Source organism: Podarcis vaucheri, assembly GCF_965113315.1.
Source record: "Podarcis vaucheri genome assembly, chromosome: 5".
NCBI classification, from domain to species: Eukaryota; Metazoa; Chordata; class Lepidosauria; order Squamata; family Lacertidae; genus Podarcis; species Podarcis vaucheri.
In genome coordinates this window covers 1235889-1250602 of record NC_138763.1, presented here as the reverse complement: position 1 = coordinate 1250602, position 14714 = coordinate 1235889, and the positions used below count along the sequence as shown (strand labels likewise).

General features: G+C 46.8%; 1 protein-coding gene across 1 annotated transcript in view; it reads left to right on the top strand.

Moving 5' to 3' along the window:
* LOC309533042 (MAM and LDL-receptor class A domain-containing protein 1-like) overlaps positions 1-14714 on the top strand; it is a 383106-nt gene that overhangs the window by 350376 nt on the left and 18016 nt on the right. The window contains exons 5-11 of the mRNA XM_082223992.1: positions 2631-2893; positions 6805-6886; positions 9167-9211; positions 10519-10569; positions 11020-11169; positions 12366-12625; positions 12726-12810. Of these exons, the coding sequence (XP_082080118.1) occupies positions 2631-2893; positions 6805-6886; positions 9167-9211; positions 10519-10569; positions 11020-11169; positions 12366-12625; positions 12726-12810 (936 nt within the window). The remainder of the gene's footprint in view (positions 1-2630; positions 2894-6804; positions 6887-9166; positions 9212-10518; positions 10570-11019; positions 11170-12365; positions 12626-12725; positions 12811-14714) is intronic.

Genomic DNA, 14714 nt, shown 5'->3' with positions numbered 1-14714 from the left:
ACTTGACTATAAGCGATGTTTACCTGGTTCCAGAACTGAGATTTAATTTGCTGAGTGTGTCGCAGATTGCAAAGAAGGGACTGAAACTGTACTATGATGCTAAAAGATGCAAGATCTACAAAGATGGAGAACTGTTTCTTACTGCCAAAGAGAAAGATGGACTGTATTTGTTGACTTTTGATCAAAGTGATTACATGAAATGTAATACTTCTGATTCTAACGAAATTTCTCTTGCAGGTGTGACCAGTGTGAGCACCAGGAAGGTGTCCAAGAAGGTCGACAGAGCTTTTCAGCGGGTGTATGCTGATGTGATTGGTCCTTTAGAACCATCTAGAGGCGGAGCAAAATATTACCTTGTGTGTGTTGATTGTTACACAAATTATTCTTGGGTTTATATGATGAAGAAACCGCAGGAAACTTTAGAAAAGTTTCAGGAGTTTTGTGAGAAGGTTAAAAGTATGCATGATGCTAACATTGATTGTCTTTTCACAGATGACAAGCCAGTTTTTCTTTTACAGGATTTCCAGAGGTTCCTGGATGAGAAAGGGATAAGACACAAACTTGCTAGTTCCGAAGAAGCATGGAAGAAATGTGTCTGTGTTAGGGTGAACAAAGAATTGCAAAAGGGGATGCATGCGCAATTGCTAAGTTCACATTTACCACATGATTATTGGGCCGAATCTTTAGCGTCCTATCTTTATGTGTGGTTGAGAAAAGTCTCAACAGAGTTGGGATGTTCTCCTTTTGAGAAGCTGTTTAATAGAAAACCTTCTGTTGCCTATTTCAAGGTTTTCGGATCTCATGTGAGAACAGAAGCTCCAAGTGGGGTAAAGAATGCCAGAGGCATCTTTGTAGGTTATGAAAAAGGTCTCTACAGAGTAATTTTGTCTGAATCTGGTCAGGTGATTCTCACAAAATTTCTAGAGAGTGCTCCTGAACGGGAGAGAGTTGATTGTTCAAACTTTTTCCACAGATGATTCTGATGATGATGATGATGAGTTTGATCTTATTGAGTTCAGTGGTACTGATGATGATGACACTGATAGCTCAGACAGCTCAGTTGTCACAGTCATTGAGAGGAAATCTCAAATAATGACTAGACCCTCAGAAAAGGAGGATAAACCACTGATAAAGCTTAGTACTGGTTCTCCGGAGAGTTCAGAGGCTGAACCAGAAAGCAGAGAAGAGCAGCAGCTCTTAAGAAGGTCTGAGAGAGCAACGAAGGGTGTACCACCCAAGAGGTATTCAAAGGAATTTGCTAACCTTGCATATGTTGCTGTTGTAAACGATCAAGGACAGATTGAAGCTGTGTCTGAGTCAGAGACAAAGGCACAACAGAGAGTTGTTAACCAGGGTAATGCGAAGTCACACAACCAGAGAGGTACATTGGTTAAACCAGTGGCAGGTAGTTCCAAGGGTGGAACTGAAACAACAGGGGAATGTTATAAGTATAACAACTGTTTGTTTTCTTCTCTGGATGATGCTTTGCTCGCAGCACGCATTGATACTTTAGGGGGAGTATGTTACCATAAAGCACCAATGCTGCAGCAAGCAAAGGCTCCAGCAGCTCAGTCAGCTGCTTGTGGCTGGAAAGCCAGACAGGATGTTTGTGACTGTTGCCATGGAAACAAAGGGGCAGTCCATTCTGTACTGAGCACCGGATGTTAGCTCAGTGTGTGTGTCATATGACCTGTACTGGAAGTACATGGGAGGAGTTTTCTTCTTGCTGTTGTCGAGTGCAGACATGTTTCTCTGTACTGATATGAGAGGCAGAAATAAAAGATGTAAATAGTTTTCTGTCTGCTTCTTTCCCCTCCTGGGGGACACCAAAGGGGAGAGAGGATGAACGGTGTGTTCCTCTCACATATCTGAGATGAATCGCCGGGACCTCGCCTGCTTATCAGCAGAGTGGAGACGCGGGGAGGTCGACAGGAATATCTGCCGGTGCCTACGCTGTGGCACATTCCTCTGACCCAGGCAGAATTCCAACAGACTGGTGACTGGGAGCGGCCGCCGAGACCATATAACACTGGCCCTGAGAGATCTTCATTGGCTCCCAGTACAATTCCGAGCACAATTCAAAGTGTTGGTGCTGACCTTGAAAGCCCTAAACGGCCTCGGTCCTGTATACCTGAAGGAGCGTCTCCACCTCCATCGTTCTACCCAAATACTGAGGTCCAGCGCCGAGGGCCTTCTGGTGGTTCCCTCACTACGAGAAGCCAAGCTACAGGGAACCAGGCAGAGGGCCTTCTCGGTGGTGGCGCCCTCCCTGTGGAACGCCCTCCCACCAGATGTCAAAGAGATAAACAACTACCGGACTTTTAGAAGACATCTGAAGGTAGCCCTCTTTAGAGTAGTTTTTAATGTTTAATGCATTACTGTATTTTAATATTTTGTTGGAAGCTGCACAGAGTGGCTGGGGAAGCCCAGCCAGATGGGCGGGGTATAAATATATAATAATAATAATCATTATCATTATCATTATCATTATCATTATCATTATTCCTGTTGTCAGGACCCCTCTGCCTGTAGCTCTTGCGTTCCATCCTAAAGCGCTTGCTCTCTGCTTCCAAGCAGAGGCCCCAAAGGAGAGTTTACAACCTTTCTGTGTGTTTCACTTCTCCTTCCAGAGGGCTATTTCATCTACCAAGAAGCCAGCAACCTCCTTCCCTTTGACACCACCACCCTTGAGAGCCAGGAGCTTGTAGTCTCTGGGGAAATATGCATCGATTTCTGGTATCACATGTCCGGCTCAGAGGATTCAAACAAGCTGAAAGTTGTCATCTTGACCGATGAGGACGAATTCATGTTGTGGCATCAAAAGGGGGCTCAGAGCACAGACTGGCTGCATGGGTCCATATCCGTGCATTTCTTGAGAGAGAGGGACATCAAGGTAAGGCATATGGAAGCACTCTGTGCTGTATACATGACTGGGGAGCGTGAAGAGAAGGAAGAAAGCAGAATGTTCATCAACTACCATATTTTTTGCTCTATAAGACTCACTTTTTCCCTCCTAAAAAGTAAGGGGAAATGTGTGTGCGTCTTATGGAGCGAATTCAGGCTGCGCAGCTATCCCAGAAGCCAGAACAGCAAGAGGGATTGCTGCTTTCACTGCGCAGCGATCCCTCTTGCTGTTCTGGCTTCTGAGATTCAGAATATTTTTTTTCTTGTTTTCCTCCTCCAAAAACTAGGTGTGTCTTGTGGTCTGGTGCATTTTATAGAGCAAAAAATACGGTACATTAATTTAGGGTTACCGGATCCCCCCAGTTTCCAGGGACAGTCCCCGAATTGGCAAATCTGTCCCCGGACAAATTCTGTCCCCGGAATGTCCCCAGATTTGCAAATCTGTCCCCAGGAAACGTGGCAGCGGCAGCCTCACAAGACACATCATATGGGGACTTCCGGAGAGGAAAAATACCACAGCAGTGAGCAGCTCCTGAAACCAGCCAGAGCCAACTGCACCACCAGGCTGGCTCCGGGCTGCTAATTGCCTCTGCCGCCACCACTGCCGAAGGGGAACCGGGGCTGTCCGGCGGTACAGATCTCCTGCCCCCTTCCCCCTTTGTTTTGACTGATCGGGGGAGGCTCGGGAGTTGCAGGCAGGTGGGCATTGCTCAGTTTTTTAAAAACTCTGCGCATTTATGTTTCACAGGGTGGGAAAGAAGGACTTTGCACCTTGCCTGGCAGAGAAACCGCACGACTTGCACCTCTCCAAGACAACGGCCACCTGCCCACGACTCCCGAGCCTCCCCCAATTTGTCAAAACAAAGGGGGAAGGAGACCAGGGGAGGCTCGGGAGTCATGGGTGGGCAGTGCACCGTTGCCCAGTTTTTTAAAAACTATGCGCATGTATGTTTCACAAGGTGCGAAAGAAGGGCTTTGCACCTTTATACAATATGCATGTGGGCTTGGGCCCAGGGTCTTTTGCCTCAACATCCCCACTACTGATTCCCTGTTGCTACTCAGCTTCAAAAAAAAAAGAAAAAAAGGGGGGGAGAGAAAAGTGTCCCCAGATTAATTGAAAAAAATCTGGAAACCGTACATTAATTGCCTTTCTCTGTAGTGATATAGAACAGGGTTGAGCAATAGGCTGCATCAATAGGAGTATAGCATCTAGATCAAGGGAAGTAATAGTGCCACTGTATTCTGCTCTGGTCAGACCACACCTGGAGTACTGTGTCCAGTTCTGGGCACCACAATTCAAGAAGGACACTGACAAACTGGAACGTGTCCAGAGGAGGGCAACCAAAATGGTCAAAGGCCTGGAAACGATGCCTTATGAGGAACGGCTAAGGGAGCTGGGCATGTTTAGCCTGGAGAAGAGGAGGTTAAGGGGTGATATGATAGCCATGTTCCAATATATAAAAGGATGTCACATAGAGGAGGGAGAAAGGTTGTTTTCTGCTGCTCCAGAGAAGCGGACATGGAGCAATGGATCCAAACTACAAGAAAGAAGATTCCACCTAAACATTCGGAAGAGCTTCCTGACAGTAAGAGCTGTTTGACAGTGGAATTTGCTGCCAAGGAGTGTGGTGGAGTCTCCTACTTTGGAGGTCTTTAAGCAGAGGCTTGACAACCATATGTCAGGAGTGCTCTGATGGTGTTTCCTGCTTGGCAGGGGGTTGGACTCGATGGCCCTTGGGGTCTCTTTCAACTCTGTGATTCTATGATTCTATGAATGTGGGGTTCTCATAGGCAGAAGAGAATGCTGCTCTGGATGAGCATCTTCTGGGCCTGATTCAGGAAGACCCTTCTTGCGTTCCCAAGGTAGATCAGGAGCAACTCGTAGATATTTGTGTGTGATTGAAGTACCGTATTTTTTGCCCTATAGGATGCACTTTTTCCCCTCCAAAAATGAAGGGGAAATGTCTGTGCCTCCTATGGGGCGAATGCAGGCTTTCGCTGAAGCCTGGAGAGCGAGAGGGGTCGGTGCGCACTGACCCCTCTCACTCTCCAGGCTTCAGGAAGCTATCCGCAAGCCTTGGGAGCCCGGCGCGAAGTTGCGCAGCTCTCCCACGGCTTGCGGGGAGCTGCCTGCATCCCGAAGCCTGGGGCATGCTCAGCAAGCCCCAGGCTTCAGACAGATATCTGCAAGCCTGGAAAGACCGGCGCGACTTCCCGCCAGGCTCCCTAGGCTTGCGGATAGCAGCCTGTTCTGGGGGCTGGGGTCGGGGGAAGCCCGGGCTTTCCCCGCCCCAGCCCCACGCCTGGGGGGGGATAATTCCCTCCCCTTTATTTCCCCCCAAAAAATCTAGGTGCGCCCAATGGGCTGGTGCGCCCTATGGGGCGAAAAATACGATTGGCAAGATCCTCTGTCTTCATATTGCCGGAACAACAGCAACAAAATAACCTTCTTTCCTTAAATGACATGGCAAAAATTATTTATTTGGACAAATTATATATACCACTTATATTTAAACAAAGTGTAAGTTTTCAATGTATCCTAGATAAACAGCAAATAAAATAAATCCCAGAGAGTTCCCACATTCTGCAAAGCATCAATTTACACACTGCTAGAAAAATCAGGTACAAAGTTGCAAGAACAGCAATCCCCCAAACAAAATAAAAATCAGGAAATAAAATATTACAATGGAAAATCAGCTAAAAAGAATTCCACAGTTTTAAATAGCATGATTGACAATTAGACAAAGAAAATAATAGGATCGTTGAATTGTAGTTGGATGGTTCCCTGCGGTCCTCTAGTCCAACCCTCTGCAAGGCAGGAATCTCAGCTCCAGCATCCCTGACAGGTGACCACCCGATCTCTGCTTAAAAACCTCCAAGGAAGGAGAGTCCACCACTTTCTGATGGAATTTCTTCCACCGCTGAGCAGCTCTTCCTGTCATAAAGTTCTTCCTGATGTTGAGTCAGAATCTCCTTTCTTGTAACCTGAAGCCATGGGTTCGAGTCCTGCCCAGCCACAGCTGACTCTCTGGGCAAGACCGATATAAAGTAAGCAGCACATAAGCGGCTCACAGAACGCTATCAAACCATTCTGCGTTCTAAATCTTATATCAATAATCCAAAAACTGAGAGAGCTATGTACAAGATCTACTACAGAAGCCACAAACAGAAAACTCATTCAAATTGTGTCCAAAAAGAAGATTCAGTCTATAAACTTTAGCCAGTCTCCTGTAGATATCAACAAAGGTGAGTTTGATCAAACGAAGTGTTGGTGATGTTACGCACGAGAGTTAGACAGGGTGCCGACGTTTGTCACCTTTTTTGCCCATGAAGCTCTCTCAATTTTGGGGTTATTAATATAAGATTTAGAACGTAGAATGATTTGATAGTGTTCTGTGTGCCGCTTATGTGCTGCTTACTTTATACTGGTCTACTACGAGAATTGGGACACGGGTGGTGCTGTGGGTTAAACCACAGAGCCTAGGACTTGCTGATCAGAAGGTTCGCGGTTCGAATCCCCGCAACAGGGTGAGCTCCCGTTGCTTGGTCTCAGCTCCTGCCAACCTAGCAGTTCCAAAGCACGTCAAAGTGCAAGTAGATAAATAGGTACCACTCCAGCGGGAAGGTAAACGGCGTTTCCGTGCACTGCTCTGGTTCGCCAGAAGCGGCTTAGTCATGCTGGCCACATGACCCAGAAGCTGTACGCTGGCTCCCTCGGCCAATAAAGCGAGATGAGCGCCGCAACCCCCAGAGTCGGTCACGACTGGACCTAATGGTCAGGGGTCCCTTTACCTTTACTACGAGAATTGGCAGCATAAGTTCATTTCTTCAGACTCTCTGGGCAAGGCTGCTTTGTCTGACTGGGGACGGGGCTGTGTTGCTTTAACTCTCCTTCACTAGGTGGCCTTTGTGGCGATCCGAGGGTTGACGGAACACGGCGACACAGCGCTGGACAACGTGGCTGTCAGGAATGGGCCTTGCGGTAAGCAAGCTTTCCCTCCGGGTTTCAATCCTAACTGGAACAGGAATAATTTTGTGACGTTTGCCTCACAGCAAGGAGTTGGTGCTCAGCGGTGGGCTTGTGATACCCACAGAAAGGCCAGGGCCCTGTTTTTGCAAAACAGAAGCAGGAGATCAAAGTGCCCTGATTGTATCAGGACATTCCTGGAAGTTACCCCAGGTGCTCATGAAAAATAAATCCCTTTCAGGAGAACGCAGGGTTCCTCTGTCTACGCCTTTGAGGATCAACTGTAGAAGGATGAAGGGGAGTTTGGAGGAAATGAGTAGCCAGTCCTGTGGCACCACCAGCACTTAAATTTAGTGGAAGTAAAAGCTCAGTACAGTGATACCTTCGTTCTCAAACTTAATCCGTTCCGGAAGTCAGTTCCAAAACCAAAGCGTTCCAAAACCAAGGCACACTGCTTTCCCATAGAAAGGAATACAAAATGGATGAAGATTTTTAAAAACAACCCCTAAAACAGCAATTTAACATGATTTTTACTATCTAACAAGACCATTGATCCCTAAAATAAAATCAATGTACTGTACTATAAAATAAATAAGACAGTATTGTAGATGATAAAAAATAAAATTAATTTTTTTTCTTACCTGCACTGCATTGTTTGGACGGGGGGCTTTTATCCATTTCTGCAGTCACTCAATCAATCAGTAGCTGAACTGGGTTCCACACAGTCACAAAAACAAATTAACGAAAAAAGCCTCAAAAACAAAAATGCAAAATAAATAGCAAAAACAAAAACGCCAAACTTAATCCGTTCCGGAAGTCCGTTTGGCTTCCAAAATGTTTGAAAACCAAGGTACCACTGTATTCCAAATATATTTGTAAAGGTGTTTGAGGAAACTGAAGTCTATCTCAACTAGGGATGTAAGAAGGCAGCAAATTCCATCCCATTCTGGGTTTATTGTGATGGTCACTGTTTCTATTCCACCACAGTTTAGCTTGTTCCTGTCACTCTCCGCTATGGTTGAAACATATGTAATTATTTATGTAATCAATCGCATGATTTATGTTTTTGATTACATTATTTACATTTCAAGGGAATGGGAATATCAGAAGCAACATGGAAAATCATGTGATTATTTGCATAATGTTTGCCAACTGAAAAAACAACCATAGCAAATACTACATGTATCCACTTGGGTGATTTTTGTTCCTGACCTTGGATGATCATGCAAAGCGCAGAAATTTCTGCTGGCATTTCCATTTCCAAGAGAATTCTCCAAAATCTGCCACCTCAGCTCACCTGTGACTTTGCAACTCTAACAAGATACCCAAATACCCACATCTCTTTTGAACAATTTTCACATGGGCCTTAAGTCAGTTTGAAACTGCTTAAGTTACAAGATTAAGATTTTTTTTTGGGGGGGGGAATATACGATGAATTAAAAAAGATGATGGGGATAACTTTTACTAAAAAACCGGAGGCATTTCTATTAAGTATTTTAGATAAAGAGATCCCCAGAAATCTAAGAGAGGTATTCTTGTATGCAACCGCAGCGGCTCGTATACTTGTGGCCAAGGGATGGAAAGATCACGAGGCTCCAAAAATAACAGATTGGCAAATCAAATTTCAGGAATTGGTGGAGACGGCTCAACTGACTAGGAAACTCAGAGGAAACTCAAAGCAAAAATTTGTGGAAAAATGGGATGGTTATAGAAGATATGTTCAAAAATACAATAATAGTTTTGACTCCGTGCTAGCATTTGAGTGATAAAGGTACTAAAAGGAGGCGGACAACAATTAAGGATTTATTATGTTTTCAGAAGGTATTAGAAAAATTATATAGAAAGGTTTATTGTTTTGTGTACATTCAAATGCAAGATAAAATATATGCAAAAGGACTTGACAGGAAGACAAAGTTGAAGAGAATATTTTGGAAGATAAAAGGGGGGAAAATATTTACTTTCATTATTATCATTTTGTGTGTGGGTGTGGGTGTGTGGGTGTCTGCACATATGTGTGTTGTTGAATGCAGTGTTTGGGAGGAAATAAGACGGTAAATAACAAATAACAAAGTAAATATCAATGTATGTAAATTTTATTTCTTAATTATATTTAGTGGTAGTGCGGCTGTATTGTTTTTTGTAACATAAAATCATTCAATAAATCAGTTTGTAACTACTGGGTCATAGCCTGGGACTCTGCGAAATAAGATGATGGACGTAATAACTGGCAAATCATCTTGACCTGGTTAGCTTCTTCAACTCTCAGTACATTAATAATTTTCTTTATTCCTGCAGATGTCTCCAGTTCTACGACTCCTCCTACAACAATCCCAGAAACAAGTGAGCCAATTTTTTTGGGGGGGGGGACGTGCACAATTATTAATTCAAAGACGGTCAGAGGGAACAGGCTGGAATCCTAGATTAACCAGTTAATGGCCAAGCCTAGTGTCTGGAAAGACCTGGGTTGGAATATCTACTCAGCTATGAAGCTGCTTTGATGGTCCTGTGACCACCAGGCTTCACTTTGAACCTAACCAGCCTCAAAGGCCTGCTTTGAGGATGGGATGAAGGGAGCGTTGAAGAAACCTGGACAAAACAGCGGAAATGAAACAAAGATCTGGAGTGCCAGAGACCGAGGAACTGGGTGTTAGTACAACAGGGGATGAGTTGAGACAGGGGTCAGCAAACTTTTTCAGCAGGGGGCCGGTCCACTGTCCCTCAGACCTTGTGGGGGGCTGGACTATATGGGGGGGGTGAACGAATTCCTATGCCCCACAAATAACCCAGAGATGCATTTTAAATCAAAGCACACATTCTACTCATGTAAAAACACGCTGATTCCCGGACCGTCCGCGGGTTGGATTGAGAAGGCGATTGGGCCGGATCCAGCCCCTGGGCCTTAGTTTGCCTACCCATGAGTTAAGAGAACAATGCAACAGCGAGGGGCCTTTTGCTTGCTTCCCAGTTGGTCAGATCCTTCTGTTCAATGTGATTCCTCCTGTTGCTGTGGCCTTTCCATTAACAATAAGTTAAGAGAATGACAGCAGGTAGCGAGCGGGGACTTATCACCTTCTGACCGCATACCCCTCATCTGTCCCAGTTGGGGACATCCCATGTTTTCATGGCAGAGCACGGCGGCCATTTGGGGTGCTGTGCTCTCATGTGATTTGGGGCTGCATTCTTGCCCCCCCCCCAAGGACTTTTCTGGAGCTGTGGTCTTGTGCAACAGTTTTGGGGCACTTTCCAGGACTGTGATCTCATGTGGGTCATGTGACTTGGAAGATGGCGTCCCGGTTTTTCCCCTGTGTTGCTTGGGAGTGAGCCTATCTGAACTGATCTTGGGAACAGAGTCCATCTACCCCAGTATTACTGAGTCCATCTACCCCAGTATTGTCTGCACTGACTGACAGCAGCTCTCCAGGATTTCAGGCAGGGGACTCATCCAACCCTACTTGGAGATGCTGGGGATTGATGCTGAGATCTACTGCACTCAGCGCTCTACCACTGAGCGACGGCCATTCAGTATCACACCTCAGTTGAGGTTTTGGAAATGCACAGATTGAAGCGATCAATTAATCAGTAGGAAGGCAGGTGACTGGTGAGCTCAAAGACACATCCCTAAGTTGACCCTGTCCTTCATTCTTCAGCGCCTCTCTTCACCACCCCACTGTGGACAACCATGCCAACTCCTGCACCAGGTATGCGGACACGATGGGAACCTAGAGACTGAGCCCATGGCGGGGAGCACTAAGAGGGAAGCAGCGCTCTGTCCTGGTAGAAACCCCACATCTCCCCTACTTGTCTTGCTCAGCGATGGACTTCCTTGCCTGGCGGGCTCTAACAGGGAGCAGCTACCTCCTGCCAGCTGGGTCCATGCAGCCTGGGGTCACAGGGAGGGGGACAAGGGACCATCAGCTGGAGTGGAGAGAGAAGGGGGCAGGTGCGCAGAATGAAGTGGGCTTCCCTCTGGAGTTTCCATCGGGGAACCCAGCAACATCCAGTGGAACAGAAGTGGCCATCTGGTTGCAGAAAGAGGACCACATAAACTGCATTTGGCCTCTTCACCCAGCAATTCCACCCTTCCCCAGTTCCATGAGACTGGGCCTTCCATGGATGCACATGAACCCTTCTCTTTCTTGCTTCGCCAGATCCCTGGGTTCACTGCGATTTCTCTTGCTCCTTTGACGTGGACTTCTGCTCCTGGAGACAGCTGCCCTCAGACGCATTTGACTGGAAGCGACACAAAGGCCCCACATCCTCAGCAGACACTGGGCCGCCCTATGACCACACTTCAGGAGGTGAGGGGCAGACTGTGGCCACTGCAGGAAGCCTTCCAGAGGGCCATTGGCTCCTGACACTCTAAAAGAAATGTGAGAGGCCCTCAAAGACAGCTGGAGGCAGAATGTTTTTGATGCTTGAAGTTTGCTGTGTTATTATTATGTTGGAAGCCACCCAGAGAGGCTGGGACAACGGAGACAGATGGGCAGAGTATCAATATTATTATTATTATTATTACTTAGACTTCTTAGATTGCAGCAGCGGCAGCTCTGGAATCTGGGCACCTTATTCAACATACAGTGACGGCAAACTGCCAGACGAGGGTGCAATTCCCTAATGCACTAAAGCAGGAATGTCCAACAGGTTGATCATGATCTACTGGTAGATCCCTGGGAGGTTTTGGTAGATTGCGGTCGATCGCTGGGTCCCTTTCCTTAGCGTTTGCAAAATAGAATCTTGCCCTGCCCACCATTGTTTCACGATCTGCAGAACGGAAGGTGGAGTTTATTCAGTGAGGCTGCTTGTTTCCCCAGCGATCTGCTGAGTGGCTGTTCCTCTTTCTCCCCCCAAATCCCCCCCAAACGGGGCTTGTAAAACAGTGATTGAATTCCCCCCCCCCCAACCTCAGGCTTTTATATGCATTATTTACATAATGAGTGTAAATCTGACTGGCTGATTCTGCTTCCCCCCTGGAACCTGATTGGGCTGCTCATTCAGGCCAGTCAGTTTTGCATTCTAGGATCCTACCTGCTTAGTACATAACAAAAACTTTGCCCGGCACCCTAAAAACGGGGCTTTACTTCTCCTCCCTAAAAAAAGCTCCTCAACAACTTTGCCCTGAACCCATCACTGTCAGTTTTTAATTCTGTAAGTAGATCACAGTCTCTTGGGAGTGGGCCACCCCTAGACTAGAGCATCATTCCTGCCAGTGGTCCAAAGGTGTTTTAAAACCACGAGCCAGCAATTCTTGACCAAAATTCGCTTCCGTTCCACTCCATAGTTCTCTGAGGCAGTCGCCTTCACCATGCACAGGAATTTTCCCGTTTGAAATTGGAATGGCAAAATCTGGACCTCACCCAAAAAATCAGGCCTTTGAAAACCATGAGCCAGCAATTCTTGACCAAAATTTGCCCAGAGGTGGCATTGCAGTCGCCAGCTCTCCAGTGACCAGACAATATCGGGATCTGTCCATTTCACACGTGGCTCGCTTTTCCAGGGGGCTATTTCATTTACCTGCAAGGAAATGCTGTCAGCCCAGGAGACGCAACACACCTGGCCAGCCCCACCTGCACTTCCCGCCGCCCTCGCTGTTTCTCCTTCTGGTACCACATGTATGGCGCGGCACAAGCAATGGCTCTGCGAGTTTATGTGGTGTTTAAAGGTGTGTCACCTCGGCTGATCTGGACCCGAACTGGGAACAAAGGCAACCACTGGCACAGAGGGGAAGTCAGCGTGGCTCCCAGGGAAGAAATGCAGGTAACAGAAACCCTCGCAGGTGAGGCATCGGCAGGTGTGGCCAGAAACACCTGAGCCTTGGCTGGCCATGAAACTGACCAGAGATTCCTTTTCTCCCTAGATAGTCCTGGAAGGCAGTCGAGGGGAAGACTTCCGCAGTGATGTGGCTGTGGATGACATCTCCATGGAAGAGGGGTATTGTCCAGGTAAGATCCCACCCCACCCCACAACCAAAGCTTCTCAGTGGGGCTGCTTCTGTATGGGAGTGAGGAGAGCGTCAAAGGAACATTCAGTTTTGCTGAAGGTTTTTTGTTTTTTTTTAACAACCCTGCAGTATTTGTGTGTGTGAGAGAGAGAATCAAACTTGGCTTTTAAATTTGGGGTGTTTAATGTTTATAGAGGGGACGCGGGTGGCGCTGTGATCTAAACCACAGAGCCTCTTGGGCTTGCCAATCAGAAGGTCGGCGGTTCGAATCCCTGCAACAGGGTGAGCTCCCGTTACTCGGTCCCAGCTCCTGCCAACCTAGCAGTTCGAAAGCACGTCAAGTGCAAGTAGATAAATAGGTACCACTCCGGCGGGAAGGTCAACGGCGTTTCCGTGCGCTGCTCTGGTTTCATAGAATCATAGAATCATAGAATCATAGAGTTGGAAGAGACCACAAGGGCCATCGAGTCCAACCCCCTGCCAAGCAGGAAACCCCATCAGAGCACTCCTGACATATGGTTGTCAAGCCTCTGCTTAAAGACCTCCAAAGTAGGAGACTCCACCACACTCCTTGGCAGCAAATTCCACTGTCGAACAGCTCTTACTGTCAGGAAGTTCTTCCAAATGTTTAGGTGGAATCTTCTTTCTTGTAGTTTGGATCCATTGCTCCGTGTCCGCTTCTCTGGAGCAGCAGAAAACAACCTTTCTCCCTCCTCTATGTGACATCCTTTTATATATTTGAACATGGCTATCATATCACCCCTTAACCTCCTCTTCTCCAGGCTAAACATGCCCAGCTCCCTTAACCGTTCCTCATAAGGCATCGTTTCCAGGCCTTTGACCATTTTGGTTGCCCTCCTCTGGACACGTTCCAGTTTGTCAGTGTCCTTCTTGAATTGTGGTGCCCAGAACTGGACACAGTACTCCAGGTGTGGTCTGACCAGAGCAGAATACAGTGGCACTATTACTTCCCTTGATCTAGATGCTATACTCCTATTGATGCAGCCCAGAATTGCATTGGCTTTTTTAGCTGCCGCGTCACACTGTTGGCTCATGTCAAGTTTGTGGTCAACCAAGACTCCTAGATCCTTTTCACATGTACTGCTCTCAAGCCAGGTGTCCCCCATCTTGTATTTGTGCCTCTCATTTTTTTTGCCCAAGTGCAATACTTTACATTTCTCCCTGTTAAAATTCATCTTGTTTGTTTTTGCCCAGTTCTCTAATCTGTCAAGGTCGTTTTGAAGTGTGATCCTGTCCTCTGGGGTGTTAGCCACCCCTCCCAGTTTGGTGTCATCTGCAAATTTGATCAGGATGCCCTTGAGTCCATCATCCAAGTCGTTGATAAAGATGTTGAATAAGACCGGGCCCAAGACAGAACCCTGTGGCACCCCACTAGTCACTCTTCTCCAGGATGAAGAGGAACCATTGATGAGCACCCTTTGGGTTCGGGCAGTCAGCCAGTTACAAATCCACTGAGTGGTAGCATAGTCAAGACCGCATTTTACCAGCTTCTTTACAAGAATATCATGGGGCACCTTGTCAAATGCCTTGCTGAGATCAAGGTAGGCTACATCCACTGCGTTCCCTTCATCTACCAGGCTTGTAATTCTGTCAAAAAACGAGATCAGGTTAGTCTGACATGACTTATTTTTCAGAAATCCATGCTGACTATTGGTGATCACAGCGTTCCTTTCTAGGTGCTCACAGACTGTTTGCTTAATGATCTGCTCCAGAATCTTCCCTGGTATAGATGTCAGACTGACTGGGCGGTAATTATTTGGGTCCTCTCTTTTCCCCTTTTTGAAAATAGGGACAACATTTGCCCTCCTCCAGTCTGCCGGGACTTCGCCTGTTCTCCAGGAATTCTCAAAGATGACTGCCAGTGGTTCTGAGATCACATCTGCC